A 17,613-nucleotide genomic window follows, 5' to 3' on the forward strand; every position below is an offset into this window, starting at 1 on the left:
ATCCTGTTCTACCACACCCCAAAGGTGTTCTACTAGATTCAGCTCCAGTGACTGGGGAGGCCTGAAGTACACTGCTCAGTCATGTTCATGAAACGAGTTTGAGACGACTTTTGCTTTGTGACATGGTACATTATCATGCTATCATACTCAAGCTGTGGTATTCAAACCATGAGTGGCTGAGATTAAGGGACTTATACTGTGCCAAGAAAACACACCCCACACCTGTTTATAACTATGAATAAGCAGGTGTTCTAATGAGTGTATCCTGTATTGCTCAGTAATGTCTTCTCATAAACAATTATCACTGAGGCAGAAGTTGAAAAAAGAGGTGCATTTTCTTTTATTGAAAATTGATAACTTAAAACATCTGAGCAAAAAGCAAAATCTGTCCAAAAAGCCTTTTTACAAATGATTTACACACAACAACTTTGACTTGAATTTTGTTTTTTTCAGATTTTCATACATACATTGTGAACACATCGTGCCTCGAACTAACTGAGAGGGGAAAAATACAATTAAAACATACTTCATACTATGGCAAAAAGGAATGGTAACCAAGCCAACACATTGTGTTATTCATATCACAATGCAAAATGGTGTAAGGCAAACACAGTCCCCTGACTGCAGCACTGCAGGTACTCTCTCTCCTCCAAGCAGACAGAGCAGCTTTGAATGAAGAATAATGCTAACCCATTGGTGGTATACATGCTGTTTTTGTCTTGTTTTGATTTGTCATAATATTAAAAGACCCCTTCAGAATATCTCATACAAACACATGGTCAGAATGTACAAATATATTTTATCTTATAAATTAATTCAGTTTAAGTTAATTAAATGGGAAGCTGAATCATTTGGTTTTGAGAAGAGACAAATAATACAAGAACAGAACCACCGAACTCTAAACACTTTCATTTCAAATCCTCACACTCCAGCAGGATCTCCAAAGGTCCATGACAAACAAAACTTTTGGAAGATAGGGCTTACTAACTGTGAGAGGAAGAAAAGCATTTAAAAAACATAGAACCATGATGAGACTTCAGTGCCATGGCTCTTCCTCCAAACTCATGTTAGAGGAGGCACACGACGGCTGATCTCTGCACGATTGTGGAAGAAACTCAAAGTGAAAAAGATGGAAGAAACACAGATTGTTTCGCCTTCAGCCAGTATTTAGAGGCAGCGATGGAAGTTGTGCAAGGTAAGCATGTGGGAGAAGAGATTACGTAAAAAATCTGATGCTTGGAAGAGATCGATGAACACTTTCATCATGGGTTGGTACACATACACCAGCCTTTAGTTGCATGTGGTTGCAGTTTGAAGTTTGAACTTCTGAATGGTTGCTCTGAACCACATTAAGTTATATCTTGCTATCACTTTTTGGACTTTCAGCATTTAGGATTTTGTCATTTCATGTCTTCTCCATATGAACATAAATCTTACAGGCAAAACACAAAACAAAAAAAAAAACCTTCCTTTACACTGGTCTCAACAGAGACACAACACAAACCATAGTATGCTCTCTTCACCTCAGCTCCATCAGTGCTATCTTTAAAGGAGGCACACTCAAAGGGGGTTCTTCAATGTACTACTCTCTGTTGTTGTCTTCAACATAATCACTAAATATTAACCAAGTGGAATAGTAACTGCTCTGCTAATTTCAACAAGATCCTTCAGGAAGTTCTTGTGAGAATGAACTACATTAAGAACAAGAGCAGATGAGAATAGTAGATGTCATATATGTCTTTTTGACAATCAGAAACAAATAGTGCACATCCTTGGAAGTATCCCTGAGGTGGTTTGGCCATATCTCTGGTTTCAGTGATCAACAGTTCAAGGATGTTTCAGCTTTGCTCTGCACTTGTGTAAGCTTGTTACTAACAGGAGTAAAATAAGATGTCTTTATAGCTGTAGAAATCAAGGTTTCAAGGATCAGATGGTTGTATAAACAAAAGTTGGTGAGATGTTGATACAAGGTTGCTTGAATGTTGTTCAATAGGCCAAAAGATTTTTCTGGTGGTGAGAAGAGGAAGCTCTAGTCGCTGGGGATGCTTTGTAGATATGTGAGGATGTGCTGGATCTTCACCAGGCGTTCTTTGAGGCTTGTCATGGAGAGGACAGAGAGCTGGTACCGAGGGTCGATAGGCAGGACAGCCAGCAGCCACCAGCAGCAAGCTGGACCATTGGGAGTTGCCTAGAAGAGAGGAGGAAAACCAAACCATAAGACTATTGCGTTCACTATTGCTTATCTTTCAAGATCCGATAATATCATCTCTGTGATAATCTTTGAGCTAAAGTAAGGATCAGGTTACTTGCCTAGAAGGTTTCTGAAAAGGACAATGTGGTAAAATAATTTTTAGGTGTGAAAATAGTGGTACATATCCATCTCACTTGAATTCAGTCTTTTGAGAAGAGGGATAAACTTCCGTTTTCATTACAAAATTTTTTTTGTAACTTTAAATTTTAAATAATTTCGTTTCAGAGACAGTGTTTTGCTTTCTCACAACTCCTCCCAAAAAAACAACTACTGTGTCAGCATTTGAACCTATATCTGAAAATTTTCTGTCATGTGTAGCGAATATCAAACAGCAAAGGATGAGTATCAGTAGTCTGCACTTTCAATGTATTGAATGAATCAAAACAATGCCAAGTACAACAATCGATACCTTCGTAGCTCCTGAGCAACTGCCATTCAGAGTTTTGTGTTACTATTCTTGTTCATGCAATTCATTTAACAGACAGAAGCCTCATTGCTGTCTCCTGTCTGCCCTCTTTTGCTGTAATTTCAGAGAAATCCATTCATCCCTGACATTGTTTCAAGCTAATCTGCTGACAAAAACTTTGAATGTGAATTTAAATGCACTTTGATTACGCATCAGGTAAGATGTGGCTAAATTAAGTTCTCACTTTTTATTCATGGCTTTTTAAATGTACTAGTACTATATACTCAGCCCTGCAACTGTGTAATTACTGTTAAATGATATGAATCAATCAACATGACCCTTTACAGTAATCTGCCAGAGGAATGCATGTCTGTGAGTTGCATAGCTGAAAAAATCCCTGTTTCTTGGAGATAGAGCCTGAGCCAGTTACAAAATGTGCTTAACACTTACAAGGATTTGAAGTGAATGATGTTTACTATGTCTGTGCTACATTTTACTTTAAGACAAATGCACTAGCCGTTAACCAGAGTAATGCTGTATTTCTCCCTGGAGAAAAAAATTTCAAAAATTACCTAACAGCATCAAACCTCAGGACTGTGTGCTTTGCTTTCTTAGTGCATGTGCACGTGGTAGAATTGGGGATTCTCCTCATGACACTCTTCTGACGCAACATGGCCGGTGGGATTAAGCATGAAGCACCCATAAAGCTCTTTAGCCTATATTGTCAATAGACTCCGCCCCATGGTTGTCCTTAGAGCAGAGCCGTAATCCCTTTCAGCGCTGCAGACTGCAGGCTGCAAGCTGGAGCCAGAGCTGAGCTCAGATAACAACTGTGTTCCGGTATTAAGACCTCCGTGGCAGGTGAATCCATGGTAATGTGGGTTTCCCAAAAAGACGAGTGTGTCATGAGATGATCCAATTTCAGGTTAAGAATATAGTGTCTAGCCAAGTCAAAGAGAGTAATGAAAGCTTTACAAACCCTGCAGTGTTTTGAAGAAAACCACTGCTGCCACAGAGCTCAGATGATACTGGTTCTGATAATAGTAACAGTCATATAATAAAGAGCAGTGTCCCTTTGTTTATCTACCTGGTTATTTAAAAAGTTGTGAAAACCACATGAACTGACAGCTGACAGTTAACCACATAACTTCTTGCTCTTAACAGACTATGCACCACCGTCTGCTTAGCTGCCAACTGACTGCCGCACAATATCTTTACAAATAGATGTGTTGGACAAACCACATTACATTGATTTCTGAATCAATATCACTAATGCTGTTTTTCATATTGGCTCCTACTCTGGGGACTCACCACAAGCTCTGCATTATATTCTTGCACATTATTCATCATACACAGTAGTACTAAAGTAATTGTAGTAGCAATGAACTAGTACAGCTGGGTGTCAGGACAAATTCAGAGGCATACAAAATGTATCTCATTTGCTTAACCAAGCTCAAATATCGGTGCAAATATTTGCCTGTATTAAATGACTCTGACTCAAGCATTTACACACCTACTACAGACTAATGCAGCAGTTACAATTCAACAACTTGTGACACTTGATATGAAATCAAGACTTTTACAGTGTTTCAGATATAGTCCTCTATATTTCTACAAGATGGCAGAAGAGAGACACTGTACTGGATGTTTACCTGGATGTCAGCTTCTTGTTCTGGCATGGGTCCAAAGTGCTGCAGGATCTGGTTGTGGAAGCGGATCTTGAGGTTCTGAAACCAGACACGGGCCTGCTCGTACACTGCATCATGCAGCTCTTGTAGTCTCTCTAGCTCATCACTGTCCTCCACCTAACAGGCAAGAATCAGTCATTTAAAACACCAGTCACTTTTACATGGTCTGAAAATAAAAATAAAACCAATCTAATGTGACACCCCATTCAAAACCTGAAGACTTAAAAGGCAGTTTCATTTTTAACTTTTAGATTTTGGGTGAAGAATGATTATAAAAGCACAATATACCATTGATAATATAATTGAAATGATAGTCATGGTGGTTCTTACCCTAGTATCCTCCAAGTGTTCGATGTCAGCAGTGCTGTAACCATCCTTCATTCCTCGGGACAGGACCCGGAAACGTTTTCCTCCGATGGTGTCCACTACTGATCGTCCGTCAGGGAGGAAATGGACGCTCCTGATGATCAGCATGCAGCCATAATCTGCAAACCTGCATTGATGGACATAATGGTTCATTTTGAGTTTTAGCAGATCCATCATAACCCATTAATTAATGTGTACAATGGAATCTAATTGTGATGAACGAGCAATTGACTGCCTGCTTGACAACAGTATTTCAAAGTGGATCTCATAACTGATGTTCTATAAGGAAACTCTTATCTGGATATGTAGATATGTCCGTTTTAATATATTGCAAACCATACAAATCTATACCAGGTTGCACTTGCATGCTTACCCTTTCTGGGGATCATTAATACACATCCCGAACTGCCGCGTGCCCGTGTCCATGCAGCGGCGAATCATGAGGCGGTAACGTGGCTCAAAGACATGCAGGGGGCAAGGCACGGTGGGGTAAGCCATGGTGCACACAAAGATAGGCACATTCTTCGTCAGACTGCACAGAGGGCGAGAAGTAGATAAGGAGTTTAGACACTTTGAACATCTTTGAATCTTTTGCATACAGAAAAATCTGATGATGAACACTGGAAAGAACCACACCAAAAAAAAGAAAAAAAAAGAAAATGCAAAAGAATGGAAAGACTGCTTACTCAGAAAGTTCTCTGGTTTCTTCTAGATGAGTTTTAGTCCTCTCTGCATACTCCTGACTCAAATACTGTTTGATCAGCATGTCCAAGACAGTTGTCACCACATACTTCCTACATGCTAGATACTGGAGAGGGCAGAAAGCAAGTTAACGATTAATACAGAAAGCAGGGAATACATATATTTTTGTCTCACACTTGAAAAGTTACAAAAGAAGGTTAAAATCCATATGCAACAAGACAAGACTGGTCTTTCACCTCTTTCAAACTCTCTTTACAGAGGGGACACTGGGGGGTATGGTCCAAGCACCGTTCCAGGCAGTTTTTACAGAAGGTGTGGCCGCAGGGTGTAGTCACAGGCTCATAAAACAACCTGTATTGATCACAGGAATTCAGCGATCAACTGGTTGTTTGTTCTGTCTTTTACAAGCATTCATTGTGAGCTGGTATGTAATATTTACAGTAAATGTGTGCATGAAGCTCGTAATGTGTCCTTACCTCATGCAGAGAGAGCACTCTAAGTCATTGGGGTCTAGCAGATCCTCAGGAACACTTCTGCAGGTTTTCGCTTTGGAAGCCAGCTGTTTTGAGCCTTTCGTAACACCTAAAGTCAAAGAAGGAAATGCATTTTAAAATTATTTATAATTATTATTATATTATAATAATTTTATCGACAAAAACATCATCTGTGACAAATATGATGCTGATTTGGTCCTTTAATAAGGCGTTAGGATATAAAATGTGCTCATCATTAACTTGGAGTCATAGTGTGGGGCATACACAGCAGAATGTCAGTGAGTGTCTACCTAACCCATTATACATTATTCCTGCAAAAAGTATTAAGTGTCCAATAAAGCCTGTGGTTATGCACCATTACAATGATTATATGTTTTGAGCTTTCATATAAGATATTATTATGACAACAGAAACAAACAGAATTTGATTTGAAATATAATACACTGGGAAGACCTAATAGCAGTACAATGAAAAGCTTGACAACTGACCTTGTTTTTTATGTTTACTACTTCCACTGTCCACGACACATGGCTCTGTGTCTGACACTGACAACTTCCTCTTCAGCAGGCTCCCCTTGTCTTGGTCCCCCAGCTGAGGAGCAGAGCAAACTCTCTTCAAACCCTCCTCACCACAACTGGAGCCATGCATCCGAAGCGAATGAGCTCGGCTCAGACCAGGCCGCTCAAGACTTTCCCAGCGTTTCTGGAAGATGACACAAGCCCAAGGGTAAGATGATGATGAAGGTCCCTTTAACGATGTGGCAAGAACTGCACTGAAACATTCCATTAATTACTATGTAATATCAGTATTATTATCCAGCGTGGTAATACCTCCTGGTTGTCCAGATGGTGATGTGCAGAGGCAGCTCGGACCTGGTGTTGGTGTTGTCTTTGGACTGGGCTCTGAGCTTGGGAATCGGCCACAAGGGTTTTGCTGCGCAAATGAGGCGATGTGTTCTGCGTTGTTTCCCTCAGGCCAACCTTGACATTCTTATCAGCCGGTGAGAGAAGGTCACACAGGATCTGTAAAAAGCACCTCAGTTTGTCAGCAAAGCAGTCCTGCTGAACCGGCATACTTCTCAAAATTCTGACTAAGAAACTGAATCTCCACAATGGAAAGGTGAATATGATGGCAGTCATTTGGTGCCAACATGGGTACTGTTGTCCATGTCCATATTTTACTTAAATAATCTTAAAACTAGGCCTCCCTGGTAGCTTAATGGATAAGCCGCATACCACATAACAACAACTCCTTTTCTTCTGAAAGAACATCTTGTAGCATTTAGCAGCCATGGTTACCATTGTTAAAACATTAAGTGCTCTAAAATGAGTTAAATGTGTTAAATCAATAAGTTTTCAAGTTCAAAACATACAGTGTGTGATGAGGGAACGACGGACTCTCTGTAATACAAAGGTGTTATTGACAAAAGATTAAACTACACAATACTGTAAATCCAATTCTATAACCATGACCAAAATCCAACTTGGTTATAAAACACATGGTGATGTGAGGTGAAAAGAGAGAGCAAACCTTGCACAATTTTGTGTTCTGTTCAAAATAGATATCAGGATGACCTCGATTTAACCTCAGTGCATATGAACCAGCAGCAGAGAAAACATCAACCTTTCTTTCCAGTCCACTTAAACCTTAATGGCCTGAACTTTGGCCTCTGAACTACAGATCATTCTAACCACATGTATAGCTTGTTCTGTAGTGAAACATCTAACGGACTCATTCATTCATCCTCACACAACTCTTTTTTTTTCTTCCTTGTACTTACATAGTTTACCTTTACCTTGCTGCTGATAGAACTCTTGTGAGGATCTGTTAGTAAACTGGCTAGGTGCAAAGTAAAGATTTTAGTGACATATTTGTTAAATTTTTTGTTTCAACATTTACTCTTTATACAGTTAAAATATAATTATATAAGAGCATTTAGAAGGTTTCATTTTACTTCAAAGATTCTTGTAAGTTTTTTTTCTATTTCTCACTGAGGACAACAAGAATGGATGCTGTCATATTCATTAATTAGCTGTTTTCATTGCTGTTTCATTTTCATTACATGGATACTGGGGAGTCCTTTGAGGCTGTAAGTGTGATTACAGGCTGCACAAACATGATTTGACATTCTACTGATGCACGCTGTCTGGCTCCCACACTTTTTTTTAGACTAATGTCTAGTCTGAGTAGTGTCTCCCTCAGGATCACAAGAATGAGGAATCCAGTCAAGATGCCAAAGCAACCAACAACCTTAAACAACGGGCACAATCAATTTCATACTTTTTTTACTAAAAGAAAACCAGAGCTGACTAATGTGATTATGTGCGCTTCTTATACAACGATGATTCAGAGATGATTACACAAAACTTCAGCAGCATTAGCAACGAGTTTTATCCTGAAATGGCAACAAATTGTCATGTTATTTTGAGAATGTATGTTGCACTGGATACATGAATCAACTTTGTGTTCCTTATGTAACTTATGATGCCATGGTCTGTCTATCAAGTGGTACTAATGTCATTACAGACAGAGTCACAGGACCGGATCCGCTAACAACTTATGCAATTCCATGACAGATGATCCCGATAGAAAAAATGGACAATGTTCAAGGCTGAGAATGTAGAAGTACACATTTTGATTTATTTCTTTAAAAACACATCCATTCATTTACTTAACATTACTTATATGTAACCACTACGTATATGGTTGTAGCATAGAACGTAACAAGCAGGAGTGTGTCATAGTTATCAATTAAGATTATTAATCAGTTTTTGTCAATTTCTCATCAGATTTTATCACAACCTGAAACAATGAATTTCTTGTCATTGTTTTATGAAACAGGCAAAAATCTTCACCTCTGGATAGCCGCTAAATGTTTAGAGCCGCTACTTTCCAAATTACATTAAGGTTATTTTTTCACGTTTCTCTGAAGTGACTGTTTGATTCACACATGAAACATTTTAGCACAAGACAGTCTCTCTCCTCCATTTAAATAAACTGACTTAGATCAATATGGATGAGCAGAGTAACATGGCCATTGTAAGTAATATCTGTCAGAACATTTCAGAGGCATTCAATGCACAATGTAAAGCCTATTAAAACCACAGCAATAAAAGAGGTGCTTTCATCAGGATGCCTATAAAACACAACATCTCCACCTTGCTGCCAGTTAAACTGTTTATTTAGTCCTTGGGATTAAGTGGGATTTTAAAAGCTACGCCATGAAAAGAGACAGGTTCCATTAAGTCAGTGTAGGATAATAGTAGATGCTAGCTATAAAAACAGAACAAATGGCTTTGTGCAACAAAGATCATCATGGGAGAACTTTACATTCCTGGCTATCCAATCAAAGAGCTGGATCACTCACACATCTAAATTCCTTGATGTGACGTTAAATCTTTGGCTTATGGTGTATTGAGTCTAGCTCCTCCAGCCTGCATGCATAAACACTATGTGACCTCAGCTCAACTGACAACCAATCTTCAAAACACCAACAATTTTTGTCTCTTTCCTATCTCACATTTTCAGTGGATTAATCTCAACTCTTTCATTCTCTCACCTTTTCCACTTGTCTTTTAGCACAGGGGAAGTCCTCGTCCACAGCCAGGCAGTGGAGAAAGACTTGGAGAGACTCGTCCACCTGGCCCATCTCATGCAGCACCATAGCTTTCCTAAACAAAGCCTGAAAGAGCAGAAAGGAGCAACAGAAAAAGATTAATTTTACTTCTGTACCAGCATTTATGTTTTCATAGGGTATTCACTCTCATGCTTTTGTTTATTTGACTACTGTGTACAGACAGAACAATCCACTTTGAAACAGCCAGACAGAACACAAGCAGCTTTTTGCAGTATTTATATGCTTGTCAATAAATCAATATGAATCGACCAATTATGCAAGTGCTTTTACATGATATACTTTGCCCCACAGATACAGAATATCTGGGCTTCAACCCAGATATTTGGTCTCTTGTAATTGATGTAATAGTCACTAATGGCTTTGACCTTAATCACTTTCTCAGTTGTGGTCTAGAAAACCTTCTGATACTCTTCATGATACTCTTTCGTAACAAATCTATTTTTAAGAGGAACCCTTTTATACGACACTAAAATAGCAGGAGGTTGATAAAAATATGCCTTGTAAACAAACAAACAAACAAACACACATATAGGATCACCACAAAAAAAATATTCTTGGATCATGATTCTGTAAATTCAGCTGCCAAATCATGCAACCAAAATTATGTCTTCAACCAGGTTTATTCTATAACAAGGCAAATGAATGAATAAATTTGATGATGAACTGATCTGGCCCACAAGTTACAGGTCATTAACTTGTAACTATAATCCAATGAGACAACCAACGAGGTGCTCCCTGTCTAGGGCAGCTATCTTAAAATACACCTTTTCTTAGTAATGGCTGGCTGACCAATATATCATCACAGACTGACTGACAGATTAAACACATGCCAGCTTCTAGTGAGTAAAGACAGGTGTGTGAGCATATGTAAACAACCTCGCAATGCCACTATCCCTGTAGAACCAGGTGTAATCACATCATACAATTTGACTAATAACAACCAAATGTCTGCACAGAAGACATTTTCATAAATTACTACCGTATCAGTGACCTACTTCAGCAGAACAGCTGGACCCGGGACAAAACTGTGTGTCCTCCAAAGCCAGACAGTACTGTTTGAGAGCCATGTACGCCTCCGCTCGAGACAGTCGCGCCACCGCTGCCGTGTCTGGATCTGCAAAATACAGGATGAGATAGAGAGGGAAAGCAAAGCATTTTAGGTCAAATGTGTATCATTTACTATGACTTATTTCAATACCATACAAACATCAAAATGTCAATAATTTAATGGGCAAACGTACAACTTTTTCTATTTGCATGGGTAGGTAGCATTTACCTCAACGGAAAGTTTAAAAAATCTGTCATTTCCTGCAAGTCATACATTACATGACAACACGACAAATAAGTTATATATCAACTCAATTCTGTACAAGCAATGCAAATGAAAATAAGTTACAGAAACGAGAGCAAGAGCTCAGTGGATTTCACATTTTTATTCCCCATAGTGGGCTGAATTAAAAGGGACACAAGTTTCAGATCCTAGCCTAAACTACGACCACAAATTGAAACGTTGAAAAAGAATCTCTGCTTTTTGTTGGTGGCAGCAGCATTTTGTGGTATGGCTACATGGCCATATTTTCCTTTGGATGTACGTTTACTCTACAATTAGATATGTGACATCCCTCCCGTTACCCAACCATGTCAAGCTGCTGTGAGCAAGTCTCAGCCTTTTGAAGCAGACTGTCCTGCAGGCAATACTGACCAACGGATTCTGTTAGTACACTAAGTTTACCTTCATTTCATGAACCGTTCGGTCAGTTATACTTTCTTTGTGGACTAAGCTGTAATTTTTCTGCACATGGCATGTCATCAATCCCAGTAATGTATTACCTTTCATTGAGACACATGGGATTTAGCTCATTTTTCTGATGTATTGCAGATGCTAATGTGAACAGTACCACAGGTTATTTGTGTAGTCATTATAATGTCAGTTAAGTGTCCCTAATCATCTGGACGTTTCTGTCCTGCCTCTTAAATTGTCTGCAGCACTGAGGGCCAGCACTGTCAAAAGCAGGTGGTATGACTGCATCACTCCTACTCCCCACAGTGGTATCAATCTGCATTCCCAACCCAATGTCAAGTGACAGTTTTTCTTGTCAGATGGTGGTAGACCAGTTATCCTCATATGTCCTTAAGTTATACAGTTCATGGTTTTTGTCCAACTGAGATCCAAAATGCAGAACCACAGGATCATGTATGTTTTTACAGCCTGTCAACAATCAATCTGTCCTTAGGCAAATAAAACAAAATGTCACACAATATAAACACATAGATGAGAGATTCCACTTAAACACCTCACTTTGGCTAGACAGTACGTAAGGGCTGCAGCTAACAATCACAATTATCGATTAATCTGCTCATTATTTTGTCACTTAATCAATTAATCATTTCATCTATAAAATGTCACAAAAAAGTTAAAAATATTCATGATAATTTCCCAGAGCCCAAGGTAATGAATTGCTTATTCTGTCCAAGCAACAGTCCAAAACCCAAACATATTAATTATATTCTCATTAAATGATAATGATAAGATGATATGAAAACTAGTAAATATTGACATTTGCTGCTGGAAGCAATACATTTCTGGGAATTTTGCTTAAAAAATTACTTAAATAATGATTCGATTATCAAAATTCTTGTAACCCAGTAATTTAGGTCATGCCTTTCACAACTATCCTGTAGGCAATGTTTGAGTAACAGAGGTCAACAGGGCTACAGCAAGGTTACATATGTTGTTACATCACTTGACCCAAATACTATGGATGTCTCCATAAGCTCTCATAACCCAAGTGAAGGTCCAGAACAATTGCCCAGCCATACTGTCAGAGTACCAGGACATTACATTGTGTTTTTCATTCTAAACTGCTGCACATTGGGATTCTCAATCATCTCAACATAATACGAACAAGTGCGTAAAATAAAATTAAGACACAATGGTTCCCTCTTTGGGATTTAGTGGTTGTGAAGTAAAAAACTATATTATTTCTCTAACAGAGCAGTGCCTTACCCACAATGCAGAATACCATTATAGTTTGTATTTATAGATACTTGTGTCATGATAACCACAATACTTTTTAGCCCTTTTTAACCAGAAAATTCTGAGTAGACTAGCAGGCAGTTTCCAACTGTGGGCCACCTCCACTGGGGCATGTGGGGTCTCAAGGACACACTAGACCATAGTTGTAAGGCTGCAACTAAGAATAATTTTCATGAACAATTAATTAGCAAACTATTTTTCAACTTATCAATTTATAGTTCAGTCTATAAAAATCAGATATTTGACAAAAATGTTGCAGAGCTTTAAATGACAACTTAACAGGTCTTGTTCTGTTAAACCAATTTAAGTAACCCCCCCCACACACACAAACACACACACACAAAAAGACTATAGTACTGTAGGCCCAGCAAATATGCTCTTTGAGATAGTGAAACCACCAAATATTTGGAATTTCTGCTAAATAAAAGCAACACTAAATCAATTATCAAAATGTTGCCAATTATTTTTATGTAAAGCGACTAATCACTTAGTTGGCTCATTGTTTCAGATCTAATTATCTCATTCATTTCACCTTTGCCAACTTTAACAGGTAATGTTGGGATTTGAACCAGCAGCCCTTCCAGCCACATACCTCCTGTATCACAATGTGTTATCTAAATATCATCTGCCACAAATGTACCATTTTTTTCATTGCATAATGTCAGGGTCTGTTACAAAAGCTAACTCATAGAGTGTCTATCTGGCCCACCAGCCTGCCCCTGCCTCCTAAATTGATCCACAAATGCTGTATTCATCCCCTTTTAAAACATTTATGAAACGCTGTCTCGTAGCAGTCATAGCAATTACAAAATACAAATGCCCTCCCCCTTAATAAGTTACAAAACTGCCCCAATATGTGTCACGACCTGCCTTATGCAACTTGCATCGAGTGCGCATGCTCAACTTGTGAACTTTCGTAAGCAGGACCTGCCAGATTACACGACAGTCAATGGGAGGAGGCTGGCACCAGAACAACACATGGAGTACTGGACTTAGTTTACAAAATGTTGGTCAGTGGAACTCGGGATTCGCTGGCATCAAACAATTATAGTGTAATGTTCAAGCATTTTCCTATCATTTCTACACAGAGTTTGTAATGCAGCGTCTCAACAACACGTGATGCTCGTATCACTCCCACTGAGAGTGCGCAGCACAAGACATACAGCCAGGAAACACCTCTCTCCTCCAGTCAGCATGAATGTGTAAGGTTATGCTAACACTTACCACTATCGATAACATCGGTCGCTAGCGACACAGCCTCTTGGTAGCGTTTACTCCTGCACAGCTCGTCCACTTCACATAGTGTTTTCGACTTTTTCAGCTCGTCGGGGAACCATTTATCTAAAAGTCCGCACAGAATTACATTGGCTTTCTCCTCGCCCCCCACGGCTTCACTACACAGCTTACATTTGGAGAGCAGCCGCCGTTGTAAACACCTCTTACAGTATGAGTGTCCACATGCTATAGTCACAGGTTCACCTAGAAAGCTACGACAGTTGGGACAGTCAAACACATCGCCCCCACGGCTGACCCGACTCCGGCCCGAAGGTGCCTCCGGTCCGGCCGCTTTCCTCTTAAAGTTGCGGAGGATACAGTCCACGAAAGTGCTCAGTTGCTCGGGTCGCACAGGGCCGTATTGCATGGCCACTGAAAACCAGTCAATGGCTTCTTTGGGGCAGTTTTCCGATGATAGCGCGTTGGCTTTCTGTAGAATAAGTTGATGGTGGTCCTCCTCTGCCGACACGTCGTCCGAGTAGGCTGCACCGATGAAGAAGGCGCTTCTCTCCTCCGTAGCGTCCTCCACTTGCGGTTGGAGCGACATTATAGCGTCTAAAAAATTAGAAATAAGTGTTATGTAGATTTGGGTTTTCTTCTGTTAGTCTGTCTATACATTTCTAAAGCTGCCGCGGTCCATCATAGTGCAGTGAACGGACTTTCCCATAGACACCCGTTTGTTACATAAAAAGCACAGTCACGTGAGCAGCAGGCTCGGGCCGTGATTGGTCAGAACGTTTCGGTTACAAAACATGCGTTGTGAAGTTTCATAACTACGGAAAGGACGTAGTGAAGTTGACGGACTGTACCAGATCACAGTGCTACCATTTGAACTCGACTCCTCTGCTCTTAAACTCCCACAGACTGGAACTTTAAAACAATAGGATACAACAAAAACATATTACATAAGTACTTTTTGATATATCGATCGATACAATTTTGAAAGCTGTCTGAAGACTTATTCAGAAAACCCCTTTATAACTGGTTGTGTAATAACATTTTATAACACCTTCTAAGTTTCTGTTTTATATAATTTATTTCATTTTACCTGGCTGTGTCTAGCCTCTAGAATATTTCATTATCACTTTGTAAAACTTCTTTCTAAGTGACCTCCACATATTCTTTTCTTGCAAGTAGCAAATTTTGCATAAAAAACAATGGAAAAAAAATCAAAGCAATTGGCCTAAGGCTGGATTACCATCCCTGTAGTGGGCAACTGCCCAGGGGCCCCTAAAGCCCTAGGTTTACGCTACTCTAATTCTGTCTACATAATCTGATCTCTTGCCAATTTGATAGAAATTTGCACAGATGAAGTATGCCAGGCCCTCAACCCTCCATCTTGCGGCCTACGTCTGTGTCAAAAAATGTAGTTTTAAGACCTCATCTGCTTTCATTAAAAGAACTACAAGGCTGCAGCCAACAATTATTTTCATCATCAATACATTTGACAATTATTTTCTTGAATAATTGATTGATTGTTTAGTATATAAAATGTCAGAAAATAGGGAAAGCTGCACATCATTATTCCCAGTAGCCCAAGAGAAGGTCAGAACAGCTGAAGCACACACAAAATACCTATTTATAACTCAGACCCTCCTCTTGTATATGAGTGAATATATGCCTACAGTTTAAAGCTCAAAAATGACTTTTCAGGCCTATCATTTTAGCATGTATTTCCAGCCTCATAGCAGAAATACAGTCCACCCCATCCACCTTTTCAAACCCAGTGTCGCTTGACACAGATCCTTTCTGCAGATCTGCTGTCACACCATGTTGCCCTGTCTGTCACCTCCCATCATCACCTGTCATCTCTTGAAGCCTGGGCCACCGCTGGTCTGTAACCACTGTGGTGCTTTTTACACAGAAGCTAAAGTTAGCAACATGTCAAATAAAAAGTGAAAATTACTAAAGCAAATGACCTTACAAGAACATGACCAGCACCACCGCCAGCAGGCTGGAGATATAAATACATTTAATTTTTTTCTTCTCTTTAAAAAAAAGAAAAAGAAAAGTTATTCTTGCAAAATTTTAAGAAGCCGTTCAATAAACAAACATAAAACAGTAGCACAATAGCACTACAGCTTACAAGATGACAGTAATACTATAACAGCTATCAAACAGGATCCTTTTGTCCTTTTGTCACTGATTTGATGTCATAAAAACAACTCTGGTCTTAAGGAAACACATGATGTGCTGTGCGTCACATTTTTTGAGGTTTTTGTGGTTATTACCAACTGGAAAAGAAAGTATGAAATTTAATGCAACAAAATCAAAACAGTGCTGTTATGACATTCTAGTGTCAAACATTGGCCAACAGAGAAACAGACCAAGCAGCAAAAATAACAAATACAACAAAGTAATGTTAAAACACGATGTTGCTCTGATATGTCAAATGGCTTCATGAATATCTGGACAGAGACTCAGGATGTTGTAGAGTAGTTCTGGGTGAGTTGTGACGTGACCTTAAACCAGGCAAACTGTCTATAATGACAATTTGTGGAAAAAAAATGATCACTATTTCTACCATTATTGCAGCTCATTCAACTATATTAAAGTACGAAGTGCAATAACTGTTTGGAGAAACTTTGGAAACACATTTGCATAATGTAGTTGAGGTTATATGAGGCCAAACAGGGCGTGAACATGAAGGAGTTTTGTATATTGTGGAGCGACACTTCCCTCTAGTGGTCAAAGTGAACCATTACTCTAATAAGAAATTGAAATTGAAAAGTGTTACAATTTATAAAATGTCTCCTGAACAAGTGTATGAGACAACTGGAAAAAAATTATGTAATTAAAACATACATTGTATGCATAGGGACAATAAAAGTATGGGTTTCTGTGTTTTATATACAAAAACAAATAAGAAAAAAGAAACAGGCTTTACCTGTTACTTGACACAAAACTAGTATTTCCTTCCTTTGTGTCACATGTTTTTAGCCCACTAGCTCTTACAGAAGTAATATGTTTTTATTGCCTTGGTGTATTATTTTAATTCTATGTGATTAATTAGCATCAACCCAATAAACAAATGGGCAGAAGAATGCAGAGAAGTGACTAATCTTAATCCATACAACCACTAGAGGGCAGAGTTGTACTGTGTAAAACAGAAATAAACTAATCAGTTCAGTGACCCCTTGTGTTTGGTCAGAGATATTTCTATAAGGCATCAACTGGATGTGGTCAGTGCCTTTAGCTTTTGTGAGCCACACAGGGTACTTGAGAAAATACTTGAAAGATGACAGATGGACATCTTGAACCCAGGACATAGAAGAGTTTCACTGGTGCTCAACTCATGATGTAAGATGTGGAAAAAAAGTACAAAATTGTCTTTGTGTCCTCAACTAACCCAGTCCTGCGTGTTTTCGTTCCTTTTTTACCTCTGCTGACCTGCTTCAGATCCTGCTTCAAGTGTATCCATTGAAATATAGAGTGGGCATTTCTTTCCTTTTGTTTCTGTCATGCCACATTCACATGTGCACACAAACATGAAAATTCACAGCGACATCATGTCAGGACTGTGACACCCCCACTGTGGGATGTGGATTTGACTCTGCCACATATGGGACACAAATGATTAGGTCATTGAAACAACTAGAAAGTGTTTTTTGCAGGTGTCTGTTCATATCTACCGATACACCAGCCTGATTTTCTGGAGGACAGACAGACAGACAGACAGACAGACAGACAGACAGACAGACAGACAGACAGACAGACAGACAGATCTGTGTTTTCCCGCTTAAAACCTTTACTTCCA

The 17,613-nt window shown here is 39.2% G+C and overlaps 1 protein-coding gene across 1 annotated transcript; it reads right to left on the reverse strand.

The window, feature by feature from the left end:
• Positions 1-316: 316 nt before the first annotated feature.
• On the reverse strand, positions 317-14,519 carry lonrf1 (LON peptidase N-terminal domain and ring finger 1). Its single transcript, XM_022758567.1, has 12 exons — positions 13,806-14,519; positions 10,540-10,658; positions 9,467-9,589; positions 6,738-6,929; positions 6,396-6,609; positions 5,890-5,995; positions 5,650-5,764; positions 5,398-5,519; positions 5,085-5,243; positions 4,676-4,838; positions 4,310-4,462; positions 317-2,188 (listed from the first exon to the last, which is right to left on the reverse strand). The coding sequence occupies exons 1-12, from the start codon at positions 14,401-14,403 to the stop codon at positions 2,030-2,032; spliced, it is 2,223 nt and encodes a 740-aa protein (XP_022614288.1). The 5' UTR covers positions 14,404-14,519; the 3' UTR covers positions 317-2,029.
• Between the last annotated feature and the right edge of the window lie 3,094 nt (positions 14,520-17,613).

The sequence above is a fragment of the Seriola dumerili genome, unplaced genomic scaffold, assembly GCF_002260705.1.
Source record: "Seriola dumerili isolate Sdu_G_001 unplaced genomic scaffold, Sdu_1.0 BDQW01000301.1, whole genome shotgun sequence".
NCBI classification, from domain to species: Eukaryota; Metazoa; Chordata; class Actinopteri; order Carangiformes; family Carangidae; genus Seriola; species Seriola dumerili.